We start from the raw sequence: 19,410 nt of genomic DNA on the forward strand, positions 1-19,410 counted from the left end.
ATAATAATAATTCAAAGGGGGCTAAAAATTCTGACTTCAACTGTATCTCACTTTGATAATACACAGCTACTCAGCTAACATGAAAACGACTGTCAGATTTCCTAGTTCCTCCGAAAGACTCACCCTCAAGTGGGTCTGATTGGTCAGCTAACATAATGTCTGTCGGATCGGCTCCACATCACCAGGAAAAATGCCACGCCTCTAATAGCACATGCTACAGTATGCCTCTGCTGTATAAATACTGTCAGTCAGAGGAGCGGTTAGTCATATCAGGTTGAGCCTGAATTAGTCAGAAATTGAAGAGGACACAGATGAACCTCATGCCTGCTCTCTATATATTTGGAATAAGCATGTCTAAGTAATATAAAGCGTTGACACAATCTTTTGCGATTTGAGATGTAGAACGCAGGGAAAGCGGCTGCATAGAGAGACACTGCAGTGCTGGTCAAGATTGTGGATGTTTACAGCAGTTTGACAGATATATATGAATTTGAAGCTAAATTGTTAGCGGTGACAAACATCATTTCCCATCGTTTACATCATTGTTTATGTCCTTGCTACAAAATGCTGTTAATGCTAGACACTATGCATGTAATAGATCGATTTAAAAAAATAAAAGTACTTACAGGTTGTGGCTCACTATCCACAGCTTCTTCTATTAGGGTTGGAGCTGCTCCTTGGTTGAGGAGTTTTTAGCCAAATCCAGCACTGAACTGTGAAAGATTCTGGAAGCTGTCCTTTGTCAAATGCTAGCTAAATATTTTTAATAATTCTTTGGAACAAATTTTAAATTGTCTTGTCCTTTAAAAACCCAAAAGCAGAAACAAAATGAGCTCTGTGAAAAGGCAGCGTTTGGATGGCATTTTAGCTTTCGCTGCTTTAAGCTTACAGCACCTCTGGCCATGCTCCTTCACTGCGCGGGGTGTATGCACGTGGTGAGCGCGCGTAACCTGAATCGTTTGTGATCATGGCATTTTTTTGTAGTCCCCAAACTTTGTTCGCTGTAGGTTTTGCTAAGCTAACTCTGTAAAAGCCAATAGCCCCTTTCACACATACAGACCTTTCCGGAAAATTGCCGGCAATTTTCCGGAAAGGTTGTATGTGTGAACAGGTCCTTTTTGAAAATACCGGTAAATTCGTTCTGGCTATTTTCCGGAAAGAGAAGTTGTAACATTACCGGCAATTTGCCGGAATGCTGCGCTGTGTGAATGCAGAAGGAAGATTCCCGTAATAAGCGCGTGCACGTCTAGAACGTGCTGACGTGAGACGTCTGCTTTAGCCAATCACAACAGTCAGACGTATTTACGTCCGCGCGGTTTGTGAGGATAAAAGCCTTTGAATATTTTTCCAGACAAATTTAGCTGCTAGAAGTTAGTCAGATCACGTTTATATGTTCTTCTTAATGCCACCTGTGTAAATAATCATCGATGAGATGCTTATGATAAGCCGTTGTTTGTTTACCTTCAAGCTTTGCGTGTGCCTGTGATACAGCCTATGAGCGCCTGCACACGCACATTATGAACATCTCGACAATTTAGTCAAATGTTTACAAATACAAGCGCAGCCGTTTAAAGCTCATTTGTGATGAATGATGTCAGAATTTACCGTTATTTTGGAATGGATGTGTGAATGCTCTTTTCCGGAAAATTTCCGTAATGTCCTCGCCTGTGTGAACAACGCTTTTTTCAATATACCGGTAAAGTCGTTCCGTAAATTTTCCAGATATTTACCGGTATCACTGTGTGAAAGGGGCTGATGTCACCCTTTGCATTGAACTTGGAGCGCATACATTCAGAGATGTTGTTTACATTCACACAGCTACATTACACATCGACTACAGTTTAAAATATGATATTATAGTGGACCACTCCTTTAAGGCTCTGTTATAATGCATCTCTGTGTAGTCTAATAAAACACACTACCTAATAAAGTGTTTCTTTGTCTTCTTTAAAACTATGGCACATTTTAACACTAGTTAAAATAGCTTATTTCTCTGGATTTGAGCATTCTTTGAAAAATTTGGGTCAGTATAATGTGATAATGATACATGAGTAATAACTATATAACTTTAACTATATAACACTTTTCATCATTTTAATGACAAAATCTATACATATTGTGCCTTTAAAAGAAATTTACATCATCATTATCATCAAAAAAATAAAATGAGTTGAATGAAAATTAAATTCAAATGACAGAAATAGGTTTTAATTTTTAGTGGAGTTCAATGAAAATCTGTAGTGATAGTGCCTTCTGGGAATTTAAGTTTGTTTTCGTCCTAGTACTACTCAAAAAATATGTTTTTTCTATATTTATTTTCTGTGTAAAAAATATTTCTACTGAAAAAAAAAAAACTTTTCAATATTTCATTTCTGAAAATTAATTCTGTATTATTTATACATTTTATTTTGCGTTTATAAATAAGTCTACTTTCCTACTTCCCCAAAGTCAGACTACAGTTCTGTATTCTGCACTCTACCTCTGCTAATATTGAGTAACTGAATCTGTGTGCAGGTGGCGTTCCCTGTAGCAGCAGTAGTCAAGAGCACCCAGGGGTTTCTGGAGGTTCGAGCCGCTCTAACACCCCCGTTTGTCTCCCTGCTGAATTCTTCCACCCAGCTGCTGCGGCTCTGCCTGCACCTCCGAGAGGCCGAACAGGACACAAACCAAGAGGCCTTCGGCTAACTTCACCAGCCTCTTGGGCTTCTCTGCGCTCTCCTGGAGCAAACACCAGGCTGCTCACCACACAGGTATGGACAGTATGGATGGTCTTTGAATTTGAGGGGAGGATTAGAGGTGTACTATTTCATTGTAACTAGAATACTAGTTACTCACTGCAGTACTACACTACCTGACAAAATTCATGTAGTCTATCCAAGTTTTAGGAATAACAGATAATAATGTGGCTTCTAGTTGATCATTTGGTATCAGAAGTGGCTAATATTCAAGGCAAAGCCCTCTAGATTATGCTATTTTACCAAAATAAAACATGATCATGCCTTGATTTTTAATTATTTAATTAGGACAGTAAGGTCTAACTTTGCTTTGACAAAAGTCTTGTCACTTAACAGAAATAATGTACAGTATAGAAGATAAAGAATAGTACAGTATAGACGATATCATGTTGCAGTGGAAAAATAATTAATATTGTGTGTGACTCCCATGAGCCTGGAAGGAATATAACTTATCAACTTCAAATAACTTATTAATAAAGTCATCTGAAAAGGCAAAGAAAGAGTTCTTGCAGGACTCCCTGAGTTCTTCAAGATTCTTTGGATGCATGTTCAAAGCCTCCTCCTTTATCTTAACCCAGACATGCTTAATAATGTTCATTATGGGGACTGGACTGCCCAATCCTGGAGCACCTTGACCTTCTTTGCTTTAGGAATCTTTGATGTGGAGGCTGAAGTATGAGAAGGAGAACTATCCTGCTGAAGACTCTGCCCTCTCTGTAGTTTACAATGTAATGGGCAGCACAAATGTCTTGATACCTAAGGTGGCCATTCTGATCTTGATGTTGCCATCAACTCTGCAGATCTCTCACATGCCCCCATACTGAATGCAACCCCAAACCATGATTTTTCCTTCACCAAACTTGACTGATTTTTGTGAGAATCTTAGGTCAGTGCAGGTTCCATTAGGTCTTCTGCAGTATTTGTGATTATTAGGATGCAGTTTAACAGATGATTCGTCAGAAAAGCCACTTTTCAAATGATCAACTAGAAGTCAAGTTATTATTTGTTAAATCAAGCACACCAGTAAATCTGATTGGTTTCTTTATAATGCAGTAAACAAAAACTTAATTTTAAGTGACATTTTAGACTAAATATTGCCTGTTTGTGTACTATTACTACAACAAAAGTAGTTTGGGACCTCCTTTGAAACAAATCTTATAATTCTAATTTAATCAATAGATTGCATTTAAGAAATGGCTATGCTTAATAATGTTACCACAGTTGAGCAAAATGTATGGAAACATACATTTCTGTTAAAAAAAAAGGACAAGAAGATGATTGACAAAACAGATTGGGCAAAGTAGTCACATTTAACAATAGTAGCCAATAGTCAGGGCTGGCCCTGAACATTCGGGGACCCTAAGCAGAGTAATTTCGGGGCCCTAACTTGCTCTAAATAGTGGAGTACTGCCATTGCACACCAGCTCACAATGATTTTATTGCTTTTCAAATACAATCAACGAAACAGCTTAAAGATTTGCCACATTTCTTCTACTTAATAACAGTCTGACTGATTTGGACTTTTTAATACAGCACTGTTTTTGTCAAATACCAGCTTTAAAAGTGAAGAATTAAACAATCTTTAATAAAGGGAGCTGTGAATACCTATTTTGCATTCTTTGCGAGTGTTTAAAACATATTTTTATTAATTTAGCAAACAGATAAAATAATATTATAAAATATATTACACACACTCATTAAAAAAAGCAAAAAACAACAAAACAATTAACATTATGCAGTACAATACAAATACTGACTTAATGTTATTACCCAAACACAAACTTTTTGATTCCCTTCGGTCTCCTTTTCTGGTCCTTCCTTTGACTTATTTTCTATCGGTGTCTTGATTTTTAAGATGCAAGGCCCAGAGCTTATATTAAACTAGGATTAATTCAATTAGGACATAACTCTTATAAACATCTTTCTGGAAAAATATTAACAGTGTGCAAAATATGTCAGTAAAACACACTTGCCTATTTTCAATAAATGTGCTACAAGATTATGTCTTTAACATCATGTTTACCACTTAAGGTGATGCTAAAAATGATCTTGTGCTTGTTTCTTCTCATCGTCAGTTTCCCCCCCTCTTTTTCTGCACCTGAAGAATAGATTAGTTTCATTTTCGTGGTCCAATTTTTAAAACAAAAGCTGCTTCACTTGCTTATAGGAAGCGCCGGCTCTGCCAATAGTGGCAGTAAATTATAAAATGTATATTTATGTTTTGTTTTATTTTATTTTTTTGCTTTGAAACATTAAACCTTTTTTAAAGCTTTTATTTTGGCAGAGAAAACAAAACACAAGGAACTGCTTTTGAATTTGTGTATATCATTTTGCTGTGAACCAATCTGAAAACACTGTTTGTAGAAGATGCTCATGCCAAATGATCACAGTAATGCACTTCACATTGCAATTTGATAATGAACACAAACACACACACACACACACACACACACACACACACACACACACACACACATATATATATATATATATATATATATATATATATATATATATATATATATATATATATATTAATTACACATCACTATCAGTTACCTGTCAAAAACTCCACCTCTCTGCCCGCAGTACCCATCTCACAGTGACTCCTCTCTGGCTACGGGCAGCTCAGAGGGCAGCCTACCGACCACCATGGAAGAAGGGCTCAGTTTCATCGTATCAACGCCCCAGCCCCTTCTGGACACACTCCTCGACGAGCGTACTAGCCTCTCCACAGAGACCCTGAGACCCAGTCCTCCAGCCACACACATCCTCCAAACCACTAGGGGGCACCAGCGCAGCAGGAGCAGCTGTGAAACGGACATCAATACGGGCAGCATTCGACAAGGTTCCGAGGCGGATGTAGGATTGGTATGGTGCAGCTCCGAGCAGACATGCGACAGCCAGCAGCTCTCAGAGACGCAGAGCAGCCTGTCGCTCACTTCGCTACTTCTACCAAGCTCTCTAGTGCCCCTGTCTGTGAAAAAGTGCAACAGCACGGGCAGCTTAGACCAGGGGACTCTCACAGCCCAAGAAAAAGTGTTCACGAAAGAGCCACAGGGTAATATCACCAGCCCCTGGAAAGAGAGGAAGGAGAGGCAGTCGGAGGCAGCACAAGGAACAGATGGGGAAAGTACAAGCCAAATAACAATTGCGGGCTCTAGGAAAAATAGATGAAACTCTACCTAGTGTTAGTTCTTTCTAATGCCCACTACTCAAATCTGTTTTTAATTTTTCAGGGAGCAGTTTGACATGTGGTATTCCATCTCAAAGTCTGTTTCTCTCTATCTCCGTTTTCATTTGTGACCCGTTAGCATTTTGTATTTGCTGGTGGAAAACGTCCAACAGGACTGTAGAGAAACTGGATGGCGAGGCTTGACGGAAGCTGTTTGGCCCATCAGTGCATGACTAGACAGGACGGGACTGATCAAACAGCTGCCTGGAGGATCAGGTCAGGAGAACACGTAAAGTAAAGGGAAAGCTTTCCTGACAGTTATTTTGGAGGGAATATACATACAAAAGTATATCTAGATGGATTGAAGGCATAAGGTAACATCGATTTCTACTTTAATAGAGAGGGCATGCTGTGTTTCATGATTTAATAATTTACATCGCAAAAAGGATTTGGGATTGGTAACTCTTTGTGCATACACACTATTTGTATAGGTTATGTTTATTTCTTACTTAGTTTGTGTCTGTGTGTTTCTAGGTAGTTGAGGAGAGAATTTTTTTTTTTCAATCTTCAGCCTGAAACAAAGCTTTCGTTTTAGAGAGGGACCAAAATGAATAAAAGCAAGTCTGTCTGTCCATCTATCCTTTGGATTATCTACAGATAATTCATTTGTTTTCCTGTCTGTGTGTCTGTAAATGTATTTATTTATTGATATATTTAGGTTTTTATTTATTTATTTATTTGTTTGTTTATTTATTTATTTATTTTATTGATTTGCTCTAGTTTCTTGGAATTATTGTTTATATATTTCATAAAAAGGGCAAACGTTAGAAACATGTAATCTCCTACCTTTTGCATTAGGAGATGAAGAAAATATGGACACAAGGACAGTCCTCTGCATGACGGAGTCTCTTTACAAAAACGTTTAATCTAACAATTGCTGAAGATGTCAATGCTGGACGAAAGGGGTTTTTACTGAGATATTTTTTTATCGATATGCTCTGGATCAAAGGAATGGGTGGCACGCGTTGGTGTGCTCACTTTTGTCCTCCCCACAACCCAAAAACATTTCTCTACGTGATGACTTTATTCCCTGCAAGTGGCTTCCATTTTTCTAATTTTGGTTAGGTGGAGGGGATTCTTTTTGTATGCTCGGATGAAAAAAAAAAAAAAAAAAAAAAGATCGTGGATTACATGAACTAACGGATGTATACAGCCGGACATAAAGGATGATGAACAGGCCATGGGATTTAAACGCTTCTTCAAGAACCCAGGAGCTTTTATTTCGGTCCTTGAATGGCATGTCAGATGAGGACAACACAAGACGGTGACATTTAGCTTTCATTTTGACAAGGGTTGATTGGATTTGGAGTCGATGATTTCTACATGGATTTTCTTTAGCATGTTTACCGGATTGCAGTAGGACACCTCTTATTTATTATTCCTCCTCTGAGAAAACAAAACAAAAAAAAAGAAATTGCACTCTTGAGTTCATCTAGCGTAGACTTGGTCACTGTATTCATGTGCAAATGGAGCAACTGTAGGTATGACACTCCGAATATCTCCTTAGTTTAGTCTGCTGTAGTGTTTAGCACCCCTGGTGTGTTTTCTTTGATAATATTCAGGTGAAAATCTCAACTAGACTTGACCTGTTGATGAACTTCGTTGTCACTTTGTTGGTAGTCCATCCACGACGTCGGGGTCTCTTTTCGTTACATCGGTTGTGTTGTGGTTTAGTCGGGACCCAAGTTGCGGGATTGTCATTTTGATCTTGCCTGTTTCAGTCATGGAGTTTTAAACGAGGAACTGAAGTATTAAAGTTTAATCAGCAAAACACAATAACAAAGGGCTTACTTGGTTTCCAAGGTGTTCTTGGATCTCACAAGACGCATTTTATTTATTTATTTGCTAATAGTGCGCAAGACTTTAAAGGTTAGTCTGACACTACAGCAATAAACAGTAGCTTTGTGTGCCCCAAATACACTTAATGATGTCAACGTCTTTCTTTTCTTCTTTTTTTTTAAAGAAGAGTATGTACCCTTGTTTACTAGCCTAAATAACAATATCTGCACGATGTGAGGGCTTATCACATTACATAACCGGCGATTAGATGGGCTGCCAAAGGTTCAGATGAACAAATGAAGTCATTTCGAACTCAGGGCCTTGGAAAATACCACTACTGAGCGCTCTGTTTCCTCAGGGAGACAGATGGCTGGAAAAAAGAGGAGGACTGTATGTTAAATGTTAATGTTCATTTGATTTGACTTTGCATTTAATGCTCTAATAAGCCTGCGTCAGTGCATTACCGTTATAGCAGAATGAGCGATGGCCAGTTTTATTAGAGTAACAGGTAAACCGAAAGCTAATTCATAGCCATCGCTGTATAGCTTGAAAGTTTATGTAGCTTAAAGAAAAAAAGAAACACAAACCTGACAATGCATTTAAGGACGTATGCATATATTAAGTTGATGAAATGTGTACTGTACGTACGTGCGTGTGATGTTAAATGGCTTAGAGTGATGGGTGAGATTTTATACTCGATGTGTCTTGTCACTGGGTTGAACATATGTACATATACTTTTATATATCCAATTGCATGTGTGCTATGACCAATGACAATGATACATGCATTTTAGAGTGGTTGAGGTTTAGGTTTTGTTTCCCCCTGCCCACCCTGATGTCTTCCTGAATCTATATTCTAGTTTTATTGATGACACTAGATGATGTTTGGGATCAAACTGTGCTTTTTGCTGGCTTGGATCTCTTATCGGTTTGTTCACTCTGGTCCACAAATCTGATTGGCTTTGTTGAATTCTAATAGTCCTGCTGGACTTTTCACTTTGTGTGATTGTGATGTGGTAGATGGATTTTCTTTTTAAATCATGAGGATAGAAGCTGAGTTTCTCCCACTGGTTGAGCAGAAAATGCTGAAAAAAGTTCAATTATGGAAAGCTTTTAGCAGGGAGGCAAAATTGCAGTCGCTCTGTTTCACTCATATTCCCCCATTCTGGTGTGTATAGTATGTTGAATGACAGTCAGAATTAATGATTGAGATTTCTGCAAGTATTTTATGGAAAATTTTTAAACCTTTTTTGAATTGTTGCTTGATTTTTTTAAAGAGATAGTCCTTCCAAAACACCTTTATTATTTTCTTTCTTCTAGGAAACCATTTTATTATTATTGGACAGTGCAGCAGTTACATTCCAATAGTAATCACATTCATTTTATCTATATGGGAAATTTATTTTAATTAAGGATGTTCAAAGTTTACACCCTGCCCCAATACAACACAAATTATTCAATACGAATCAAGGACCATTTGTTCAAATTTGCATGCAAACAGATCTCATGGTTTCTTGTGCATCAATCACATTTGAGCTGCTTGTTTTTTCTTTTATTACTAGTTGCTTATAAACTTTATTTTGGCCTTAAAGTTGACAATCAGATTTTGTAAAGCCCAACCAATCATATTGGTTGACCTCCTTGATCCCTAACATTCACAATATAATAAATCTTTGACATATTGTGTGCTATAGAGTTGTTAACAGGAGAGCGTTTTATTGAAACCATCATGCAGCATTGCTAAAATAATGGGTGAGCTCTGTTGTACTCCAATGACTTTCCAGATGTTTAGTTTTCTGAATGATGACAGAATTATACACATTTAAAGGGTATAGTTCACTGTTACAACCTCAGGGCAGTCTACTGGAGTGAGATTGCACACTTGGATTAAGGACTTGGTTAAAACAGACACTCAAAATAAAATTGTACTTCAAAGTAAGGACAGACAACAATAACTAGGGTACAAGCAATAGTCATTTGTTTACAAGTAGTGATGGTAAATCAATGAGTGTTTCTTTTACAATTTTAGAAACAATAAACATTGTAATTTAAAAAGACTGGCTACGTAGCCTTACTAATATTCAAAAATCCCCTCTAGTTTAATCTTGCAAACAAAAGATATGAAAAAGAAATCTTTAACTTTAATTATGTCCTACTTAATCTACACTATAGCTTAACCAAAAATGCTAGGGTTGGCACACATCTTCTCGCCTAGTGATCTCTAGATAGTTGTAAATCTATGTGTTGAGATGTATGTCACAGGACTTCCCTACCAATCTTTATAACCTCAATGACAAACACGAGGGTAGGTAACACAAGGGTAGGAAAAAAAAAAAAGTGAAACAACAACACGGTGGAAATTAAATAAGGACAAACAATATCAACAAACTAACCAAACAGTAATATCAAAACGCCAAGCAAAATCACCAACACAAATGCTGGAAGAATGAAGAGTTTTTAAAGGAGAGCTGGTATGAGGGGATTGGTTGAAATTGGTACTGAGTTGTAAAGCAGGAACCAAGCAGGATGAAGCAGAGGCAGGATTGGCTTAAGCAGTGAAAATTGACAGGGGCAGCAGTAGGTGGGATAAAAATGTAGTGAACTGTACTCACTATTGTTGAGATTTTTTGGAAGAAAGCTAAAAACCTGTAACTATTAACTTCCATAGAAGGAAAAACAAACACTATTGGAAGTTAATGCTTACCTGATTACAACTTTCTTAAAAAATCCCCTTTTTTTTCATTAAGGTTTTGAAAAAGGGAATGAAGCAAACTTTTAATTTTTGAGTGAACCATCCTCTTGACTTTGCGTGTTGATAATCAGCGCAGAACTCTTTATTGATTTGCCCCTGTTAAAGAAGCTATAAACTCCATGTAGCATGACTCTTGAGAGACTAAAGATGGGTGGCAAGAGACAGAAGAGCTTCTGACAGGGCTTCGGCATGCTTGCATGGTCAATCTGAAGGCTCTGAAGCAGAAACGCAAGTGAAAAGTGTTGTTTCTCCACACCTAAACCATCTCTCCCCTCAAGCTATCTGTCCTTTAAATGTCAGCTGTTCTGTTGCTCCATGTCCTGACCGCACGCTTACAGGGCTGTAGTGTCGCCAGCCTCGGGAGTCTCGGGATGTGAGCTGTCACGCCACTGTACAAATTCATCATGTGAAATGATGGCTGATTGCTAAATTGTCCTCTGAAGGTGGTAGCGTTTTGTCCGACTGCAGTTTTTGTCTTTAATGTTGACGTCTTGGAAGTTGTGGAGGTCACATTCTTTGTATCCGCCTCATATTCGCTCTTATCTAATCATTACAGCTTCGGAGAACGTCGGCTAGATGTATGGAAAACCTCTGACACCGCGACTGCGTCAGTGTTTTATCTTGCGCTTGAGTAATTACTCTGCCCGTCTGAATGGAAAAAAGCAAAGCGCTAATCGCTTCAGAAGTCATGCGGGTAAAATAAAGGTGATCCTCCCACTTAATGACAAAAAATGATCCTCGGTAATGACCAGGGCACCTCTGAGAGGACGATGAGATGGATATCCTTGCCATTTACTGTATGGCCTTGAATGCGTCATTATCTGATTTGAAATTAAAGCAAGGGCTGAAATGGTTAAGTGACTTCTAGGTGCTGTATTTTGGGACTTGATTGGTGTGAAATCTCAAGTGTAGCTCAGAATAGCTGCAGTTGAGTCTCTCTCTCTCTCTTTTCTCAGCGCGCCCCTCTCGTTTAGTTTGTTTGGAAATCACTAAATCAAGGCACTAGCTCTCCATCATAACAGAGCACAGCACTTCATGCACCTGAAATATGGCAGCCTGCTCACACACACACACACACACACACACACACAACAGTTTCGTCAAGGTGACACGAAGCAAATCGCTCCTGACATTCTTTTCAGATTTAGTTACTTAAGCTCCACCGCATTTAGTGTCGATAAGAAAGAAAAAATGAGGAGCAAAAGAGATAAAAGGCTAAAAAAAACGGTATAAACATCCTGTGACAACAGGAACAAAAGGCGGGGAGTTATCTGATGTGCTTGTCAATCCAGACTATTAGAAGCAGTGCATCTACAGCAGTGCCTCTAAACTGGTGTACTGCAGACATGACCTCTATATGCTATTTATATAATAGTTAAAAACATAGGAAGATATGAATGCCTTCCGACTTATTTTGTTGTTTATCTCAAAGAATCAGCATCATAGAGTCAGCATGAAACTTTTGGAATTCAATATTAGAAGCCAAAAAATAAACAGTTTTTTTTATGCCTGTTTAGCCTGAATTTTTAAATGAACAGTTCACCCAAAATAATGCTGGCATCCTTAGCTCACCATTGACTTGTTTTAAACCTGTTTCTTGTTTCTGTTTAACATAAAATAATTTATATTGAAAAATGTTGCAAAAAACAGCCATTGACTTGTTTGTTCCTTTGCTTTCAACAGAAGACATCAACTCTTTAGGACTAGTTTAGAACCACTTGAGTGGGAGGAAATGAGGAAATTAGGTGAACTGCACTGTAAAAAAAAAATCTTGGTTGCATTAAATTTTTAGGCTGAATCAAATGAACTTTGAGTCTGTTGAATTCATATTATGTTAAACTGACTTAAAACAGCTTGCGTAACTTTAAAAATTAAGTTATAACATTATTAACTTAGTTTAATAAGTTATAATGAACTAAATACTTATGTTGTCTTGACTAATTGATCTTATAATTTTTTACAGTGTGCCATTTTAATAATTGCAATTTTATTTCTGAGCGGTCATGATACGGTACAGTAATAAACAACATAAAATGTTACCACAGTCACGTTTTGAAAAAAAAAATGGGCCATTTATGTCTAAACCAAACGTTTCACTTTGAAAATGTCATGAAATATGCTTCAAGCACTGGAGTAGCATTTTGCAACCATTGTGCACTGTGCTGTACCTACTGGCAGGATATTTTTCATGAAACTTACTGTTTAAAAAAATATACACTACCAGTCAAAAGTTTGGAATCAGTTTTTTTTTTTTTTTTTTAAGAAAATTATTCTGGACATCAACGTGGCATTTATTAAACGTAAAAAAGTTAAATATTTATTACAATGTTAAATAACTGCTTTCGTTTTTTTATGTAGTTTTAAATGAAATTATTTTCATTATTTCTTTATTACTATTACCATTAATAATATATATAATAATACAAATAATAATAATAATATTAATAATAATTGTTATTAAAGTAATTTCTGAAGATGCATGTAACTCGCAGGACTCTGAGTAATGAAGCTGAAAATTCACCTTTAAAATCACTGGAATAAATTATTAAATTAAATGATAAACTTCTTTTGAACAGGTATTTTATGAAGCCATAACATTTCATAATTTTACAATTTGTACTGTATTTTTGATTAAATAAATGCAGCCTTGGTGAGCAGGAAAAGCTTATTTTAAAACATTTAAAAATCTTACTGGACCAAACTTTTGGCTAGTAGTTTATATATCTGCAAGAAAAGAAAAATGTTTTCAGTTATCATTTTTTATAGCGCCTCTAGTGGATGGAATCTGAAAGATGCAGTGAAACACAACTTGAGCAATATAGTCTACATTATGCCCCACCCTCTCTTTGTATTTCGATTCAGATTACATTAAACATTTAATAAGAATGCATAATTCAAAGCACTTCACCGGCCATGTAAACACACAAACACAAGCACATAAAAGTAGAGTGCTACAGCAATGATGCAAAACTCGGAAGTTCAATTTTCTACTGATATGCTTAAGCTTTTCCTATAGGTTTTTAAAGGTTTTTTCTGTAATAAAGCCATGTGGAAACATCATTTTAAAATTAAATGACAACTTAAAATGGTAATTAGTGCCTGTAATTCACAATTTACTACAAAACTATTTAAATGTAGTCAAGTTATTCATAAAACAGACTTTATTTTACTCCTAAATTGAAATAAAAAACTGCAGTTTTGACATTAATGTTGCAGTAATTTATATATTTCATTTTCCTTTTCTGCCTCCTTTGATATGTTTTCTATTGAAAGCATAAACATTCGAGAAAGCATTTGAATGGACAAAATGAGAGAGTGCAGGATGAGTCATCAATATTTTCAGAAGAGAGAGCACAAGCGATATGAATGAATGTAACAGAAAAAAATAGAAACTGCTTAATGAAATGTAAAATCAGACCTGCATTCAGTATAAGCACATCCTGTAGTGTCAACACAAGTTCTTAAGGTCACTTAAGTGCTTTTAGTAAGAGGCAAGTTTGTAGCTTTTGCTATATTCCTACCAGGCCAAAGGTGTTGTCAAGCTGAGTGGAAAAAAAAGGACTACTAAAAGCTGTGTTTTCGCTTAGAGGTCATTTTACTATGCAGGTTTTTGCATATCACATGAATTTATATGTCCTTTCCAGAATCATACATTTATGTCAAAAAAAATTGTGGTAATATTCATTAATATTCATGTTTCGGAGAGCTCTGCTAATGTGAGTTCAGCTTCAGTTCATTGAATTCGCTAGTTGACTTTGCCAGTTCTACGCAAGATTATGTAAGTTTAATAGACAGCTGATGGCAATGATAATTCATTTGTTCTCTCAGCGATTGTAAATCTTTTGATCCTGATTTAAATATACAAACTGTTAGGGGAAAAACTAGTAGAAAGTAGTACTCTTGGAATTGTAAAATTATTAAATTGAAGACAGCAGAAGGTGCTTGGGTTAAAATACGCCCCAGATCTGCAAGGAAATGAGAGAGATCTTTTTTTTAGACTGATGATGATGCTTATTTGCAATGACGGCATCATAATTTGTTGTTTAGGTGAGGCAGCAGTGCTACCGTCTGCAATCACTACGACAGGCTTATGAAGTGTCAGATCTTTCTTATTAGGTTTGCCCAGCCTCACGTTGCCTGAAATTGAATTATGGCCCGATAAATTTAGAGTCCACTAAAAATGTGCAGTTTATTTTTTCAGCGTTCGTTTATAACCATTGAAATTCTTCAAATACACAATATTTTCTTTATGTCTTCATTTTGGGGCCAGTCAGTCAATCAATCTGATTATATATCTGGCCTGATTAAAAGTCAGCTTTCAATTTTCAAATGTGAATCTATAAAATTGAAAATTATATGCTCCAAAACAACTTATTTCCATTTGATATTGTCATATTTAAAGGCTTTGAAGAAATAGGAATGTATGTGGTGTTTCTAATCTAACCTGAGCAGTGTAAACTGTATCAAATTTCAGAGCTTTAGGAGCTTGTAGCGTTTTTATTAGTTCAGAAACATGTCTGCTTAATGATTTACACAAGCTTTGAAAAAGAACAATGTTTATTTTCAGCCTATTACATCTGTTTATTTATTTATGCTACATTGACAGTAATTAAGCGAGTGGTGTCTGTATCCTCCACACACATTTGTCTCAATTTCAGCATTTTTAATCCACTAGTTAATTAGCAGGTACAGTGTAATTTGTCCATTTGAAAGATGTCATTAGTCGAGCGTGCTGCCATTAGTTTTAACACAAAACTGCTTGTCTTACTTAGAGCTTTTGTCTTGTTTCTAGTCCAAGTATCTAAAGAAAAATGAATGGCCCGTTTTCACTGAGTGGTACGGTACGGTAGGGTTTGGTATACTTTTATGGCCGTTTCCACTGTCAAAAGGTAGTAAAAAGCCAACCTTATTGTACCACTTTTTGGGTACCTTTTGCAAAGGGTACCTAGTACAACAAAAGGGTACCAAATGAGCACAACAAAAGGGTACCGAAATGAGCACAAGCAGCAGAATTAAAACAAATAAAGCACCATTTTTAAATACACAGCCATTACATTACAGCCGTGAGTTGACATTCTGCTGCTTGTGTGCTAGTGATGTATCTCTGTAAACCAATGTTGCTCAGCTGTGCATCTAGCTCCGCTTTTTGGTACCCTTTTGTTGTGCTAGGTACCCTTTGCAAAACAAGCCATAGTCGACCCAAGCTCAAGCAAAACTTGTCGTCGTCATGATGAACAGCCACAAAGCTAAGAAGAACAAATTCTGCCTTGTCCTGGTTTTGTTTTACGAGGCCATCTAAAAGTGCGAGTAATTTCACTTTCTCCAGAGAGGTCGCGTGCACTCTCCATGCGTCTATATTTAAAATAACTTCTTGAGCTAATGATAATTATGTGCGCATGATTATTAAAGTGCTTCTGACGTCCGATCCTTTTAGAAAGTGACTTACATGAGAGTGAAGCACGAAAAACAACAACGGAGAAGACGGAAAAAATGAAGGAGCAAATTATTTTTTAGCAACATTAATTGGTATTTATAAATGTAGACATTAACTTAGGCTACTTTTACCATTGATCTGCATTTATAATCAAATAATGTTGCTAGAAAGGTTAGCCATGAACATTTAAACACAATTATCTAGTTGTATAAAACCTCTTTTTTTAGTGAGAAGGGAGTCTCATATAATATGTGAACTACCCATACAGATTTACTTTGACATTTCCTTGAGTGAGAATGACGTCGAATGAATGTCATATTCCACGCCCACCAAAAGGTTTTGTTTTTTTTTGGCAGTTGAAACTCAAGCCTGATAAAGGTGACTCATACCGACCCGTACAGGACCCTACTGTACCATTCAGTGGAAACAGGCCATAAGCAGCATTTTCTGGGACAAGTTAAAATATTGTCTTGTTTTCCAAAATTAATCAAAATTAAGTGAGTTTTTCCACATTACTTAAGCATCTATAACTTTATTTTGAGCATTATAAACTCTATAATATGATGTATAATAAAGCCCAGAGTGTCGTCTTTTCAAAATTACAACTGTTACTGTTTTAGTTTAAGAAGGACATTTTTGATAAAGTGCCTCTGGTGGTGAGTACCAGAAGGACACCTATATAGTCTCAGTGAACTTTTTACAATATCTCATTTTGTATGCTATTTTCATCAAATTCCAAATATAAACTCATGAGACATCTGGCTTTCAATGTATATTTTTCTAGGTCATTACATTAATGTTTTCCTGTGTTTGTATATGGAAAGACAAATATTGAACACTGTCCAATTTTTCTTTCTTATTACTTCATAATGTATAACTTTCATTTTTTTAGCATAAACTTTTTAGATGGACCATAAAGCTCAAAGTGTCTTCATTCCATTGATAGTATTTTATGTTTGTAGCTCACAGGGCTCAAGAACTGTTACTATTTAAAGTTAGGTTGGTGTAAATCCCCTAAGTGAGTGCTGGCTAACAAGCTAATAAATCTGCCAATGGGGTAACCAAAAAAGTAACCAAATAAAATTATTTTGCTTGTATTATGGAAGTACTCACTTAATTTGGTTAATTATTTCTGAAAACAAGACAATAAGTTTGTCCTGTCTAGAAAAGGCTTTTTGATTTAAGAATTTTTTCGATATTTACTGTAACAAAAACGCAAGAAAAGCATTCGTCAAGTTGTCATCCGTAAGTTCAAGACTCCATTTCCACATCCTCATTGCACTTTGCAGGAATGGATTGAACTTGTTGCTCTGATTAAAATAAACCTGCAGGCCAAATCATTCTTGCTAAATGACTGCACCAAGAGCTCTCTGGAAATCCAAATATGTTTTAGCATTATCGGGTACAATACATTATATATACAAGGCTCTCAGTGAATTTGCTGAGGCATGAATTCTTAACCTCTGCCTTGTGCTGTAGGGACAAGGTAAAACCTTCCTACTTCAGCGTTACACAATCTTATTTTCATGCTTATTTTCTTACACAGCACGGACTCAGCACGGACAGTGGTTATCACGGTTTGGGAAGCTACCTTGAAATTGCAGCTTGCCGGGCTGCAAACTAATCATATTTTAAAGCATGTAAACTGTTTATGTATGTAAATAGTCAAGCTAATATCAAATTTACACAACTGATTTGAAAGCGTAGTTTAAAGCAACTATAGGAATTGTTATACCGTTATATGTTTTTTTTTTACATTTTTTTTTCTATAGACACCAAGCAATATTCTGTAGATAGATGCGGAATTTATGTCTAAACATAGATATCTTGTCTAAGTTTAGACTTTTAAATTGCTTGCTGGGTAGACACTGATTCATTCGAACAGACTTCATATAAGTGAATGAACCAACTACACTAGGTAATCCAGGTTTGCTTTCTGGAGATTGTTTGCTAACAAGTTTTTGAAACGATGAACAATGTAGTCAGTCACAAATCTGTTAAACAATATAGCAGCCAATCAGTGATTGTAAAGCCTGGTTTATACTTGACGTGTCCGCTAGTTTGCTTGAGTGTGCGCGGCAAAAGTGACATCGTCAATGTGTTTTCGGAGGTTTGCTTTGGGTGTGCACGACATGATTTTGGCTGGTAGACATTCAAGCGAACAGTTCATGTGGCACCACATTTAGTTTGAGTTGAATATGAATCACTGAAGAGTTTTTGTCTGAAACAGGTACAACTGTACGGACACCTTTATGATCCGTCCATATAAAAGCCTCGTTCATTTCATGAGGTGCGCGCGCAGTCAGCGGAGGTCTGCGATGTGGCACCAGGCGAAACTATTAATCAGGCTTTAGAATCTACTCACTCACATCTAGTTTTCAGTGCTGAGTTCCTATGTGTCCACATAATGTAAATAAGTGGTTCATTGTGCGGTGTAGAATGGAGGTTTGTGAGGTTAACTAAAGGGAGTGACAACTTTTGGTGATCTTAAAGGGTGCATTATCTGCATGATTGTACGTATATTCCGTTCCATAATATTTAAAGGGATAAAATGATAATTATAATTTACTCTCCCACTACTTGTTCCTAACCTGTTTGAGTTTCTTTCTTCTGTTAAACTCAAAAAAAAAAAAATTTAGTACAATGTTTGAAACTGGTAGCCATGAATTTGCAGTTATCAATGGTTACCAGTTTCCAAGATTTTTTAAAATAGTTTATTATTTTGTGTTTACAAGAAAAAAAGAAACTAATAAAGGTGTGGAACCAATTGACGGTGGGAAAATAAGAGTTCATTTTCATTTTGGGGTGAACTATTTGAAGTTAACGTAGTTTTCTTTTCTCTTAGCAATGGGCTCTCACAGTACATGCTGTGATGTTTTGGAAGTGACTAATATTTTCAAGATTCACATTTAAAATGATAGTATTGACTTAATTATATCATAGGCCAGCAATAGGTTGAACACGGTTTAGCTGATCTCCAGGGCTTTCAAAAGCTCCTACTTGTGTTACCCGCTTCAAATGTTGTCACTCGATTGAATGGGCGTTATCAGTAGTTACAAGCAGATAAATATGGGCCAGTAGGGGTCTTCTGCACCTACTAGTAGGCTCAGAAGGCTGTTATTATCCATCCACATGGTAATCAGCTATACTAATAAAGAAGACTCCAGATCTAGATTTGTTTTTACATTACTGTGATGGTTGGGTTAGGGTAGAGGTAAACGTAAATAAAATCAATTAATGGGAAATTTAATAAATAATATAAACAATTCTCGTTAACTTCCAGCCATAACCATATGTGATCTATAGCTGGTTAATCATGTGGATGGGTGATAACTGGCCTATATCTTCCAGCTGGTAACCACTGATAATGCCCTTTCAAGCGAGTGATAGCATTTGAATTGGCTGCTTGTGAACTACATAAATCCATGACTATGGATCTCTGAAACGTATTTGATTCTGAAACCAGGCATGAGTA

At 36.5% G+C, this 19,410-nt stretch overlaps 1 protein-coding gene across 4 annotated transcripts in view; it reads left to right on the forward strand.

The window, feature by feature from the left end:
* The window catches only part of cacna1ia (calcium voltage-gated channel subunit alpha1 Ia), a 413,851-nt gene extending 407,303 nt beyond the window's left edge, over positions 1-6,548 (forward strand). For all 4 annotated transcript variants that reach the window (XM_073944536.1, XM_073944538.1, XM_073944539.1 and 1 more), the window contains 2 exons: positions 2,515-2,750; positions 5,325-6,548. In XM_073944536.1, the coding sequence (XP_073800637.1) occupies positions 2,515-2,750; positions 5,325-5,912 (824 nt within the window). In that variant the 3' untranslated portion in view covers positions 5,913-6,548. The remainder of the gene's footprint in view (positions 1-2,514; positions 2,751-5,324) is intronic.
* Positions 6,549-19,410: the final 12,862 nt, after the last annotated feature.

This window comes from Danio rerio, chromosome 3 (assembly GCF_049306965.1).
Source record: "Danio rerio strain Tuebingen ecotype United States chromosome 3, GRCz12tu, whole genome shotgun sequence".
NCBI lineage: Eukaryota > Metazoa > Chordata > Actinopteri > Cypriniformes > Danionidae > Danio > Danio rerio.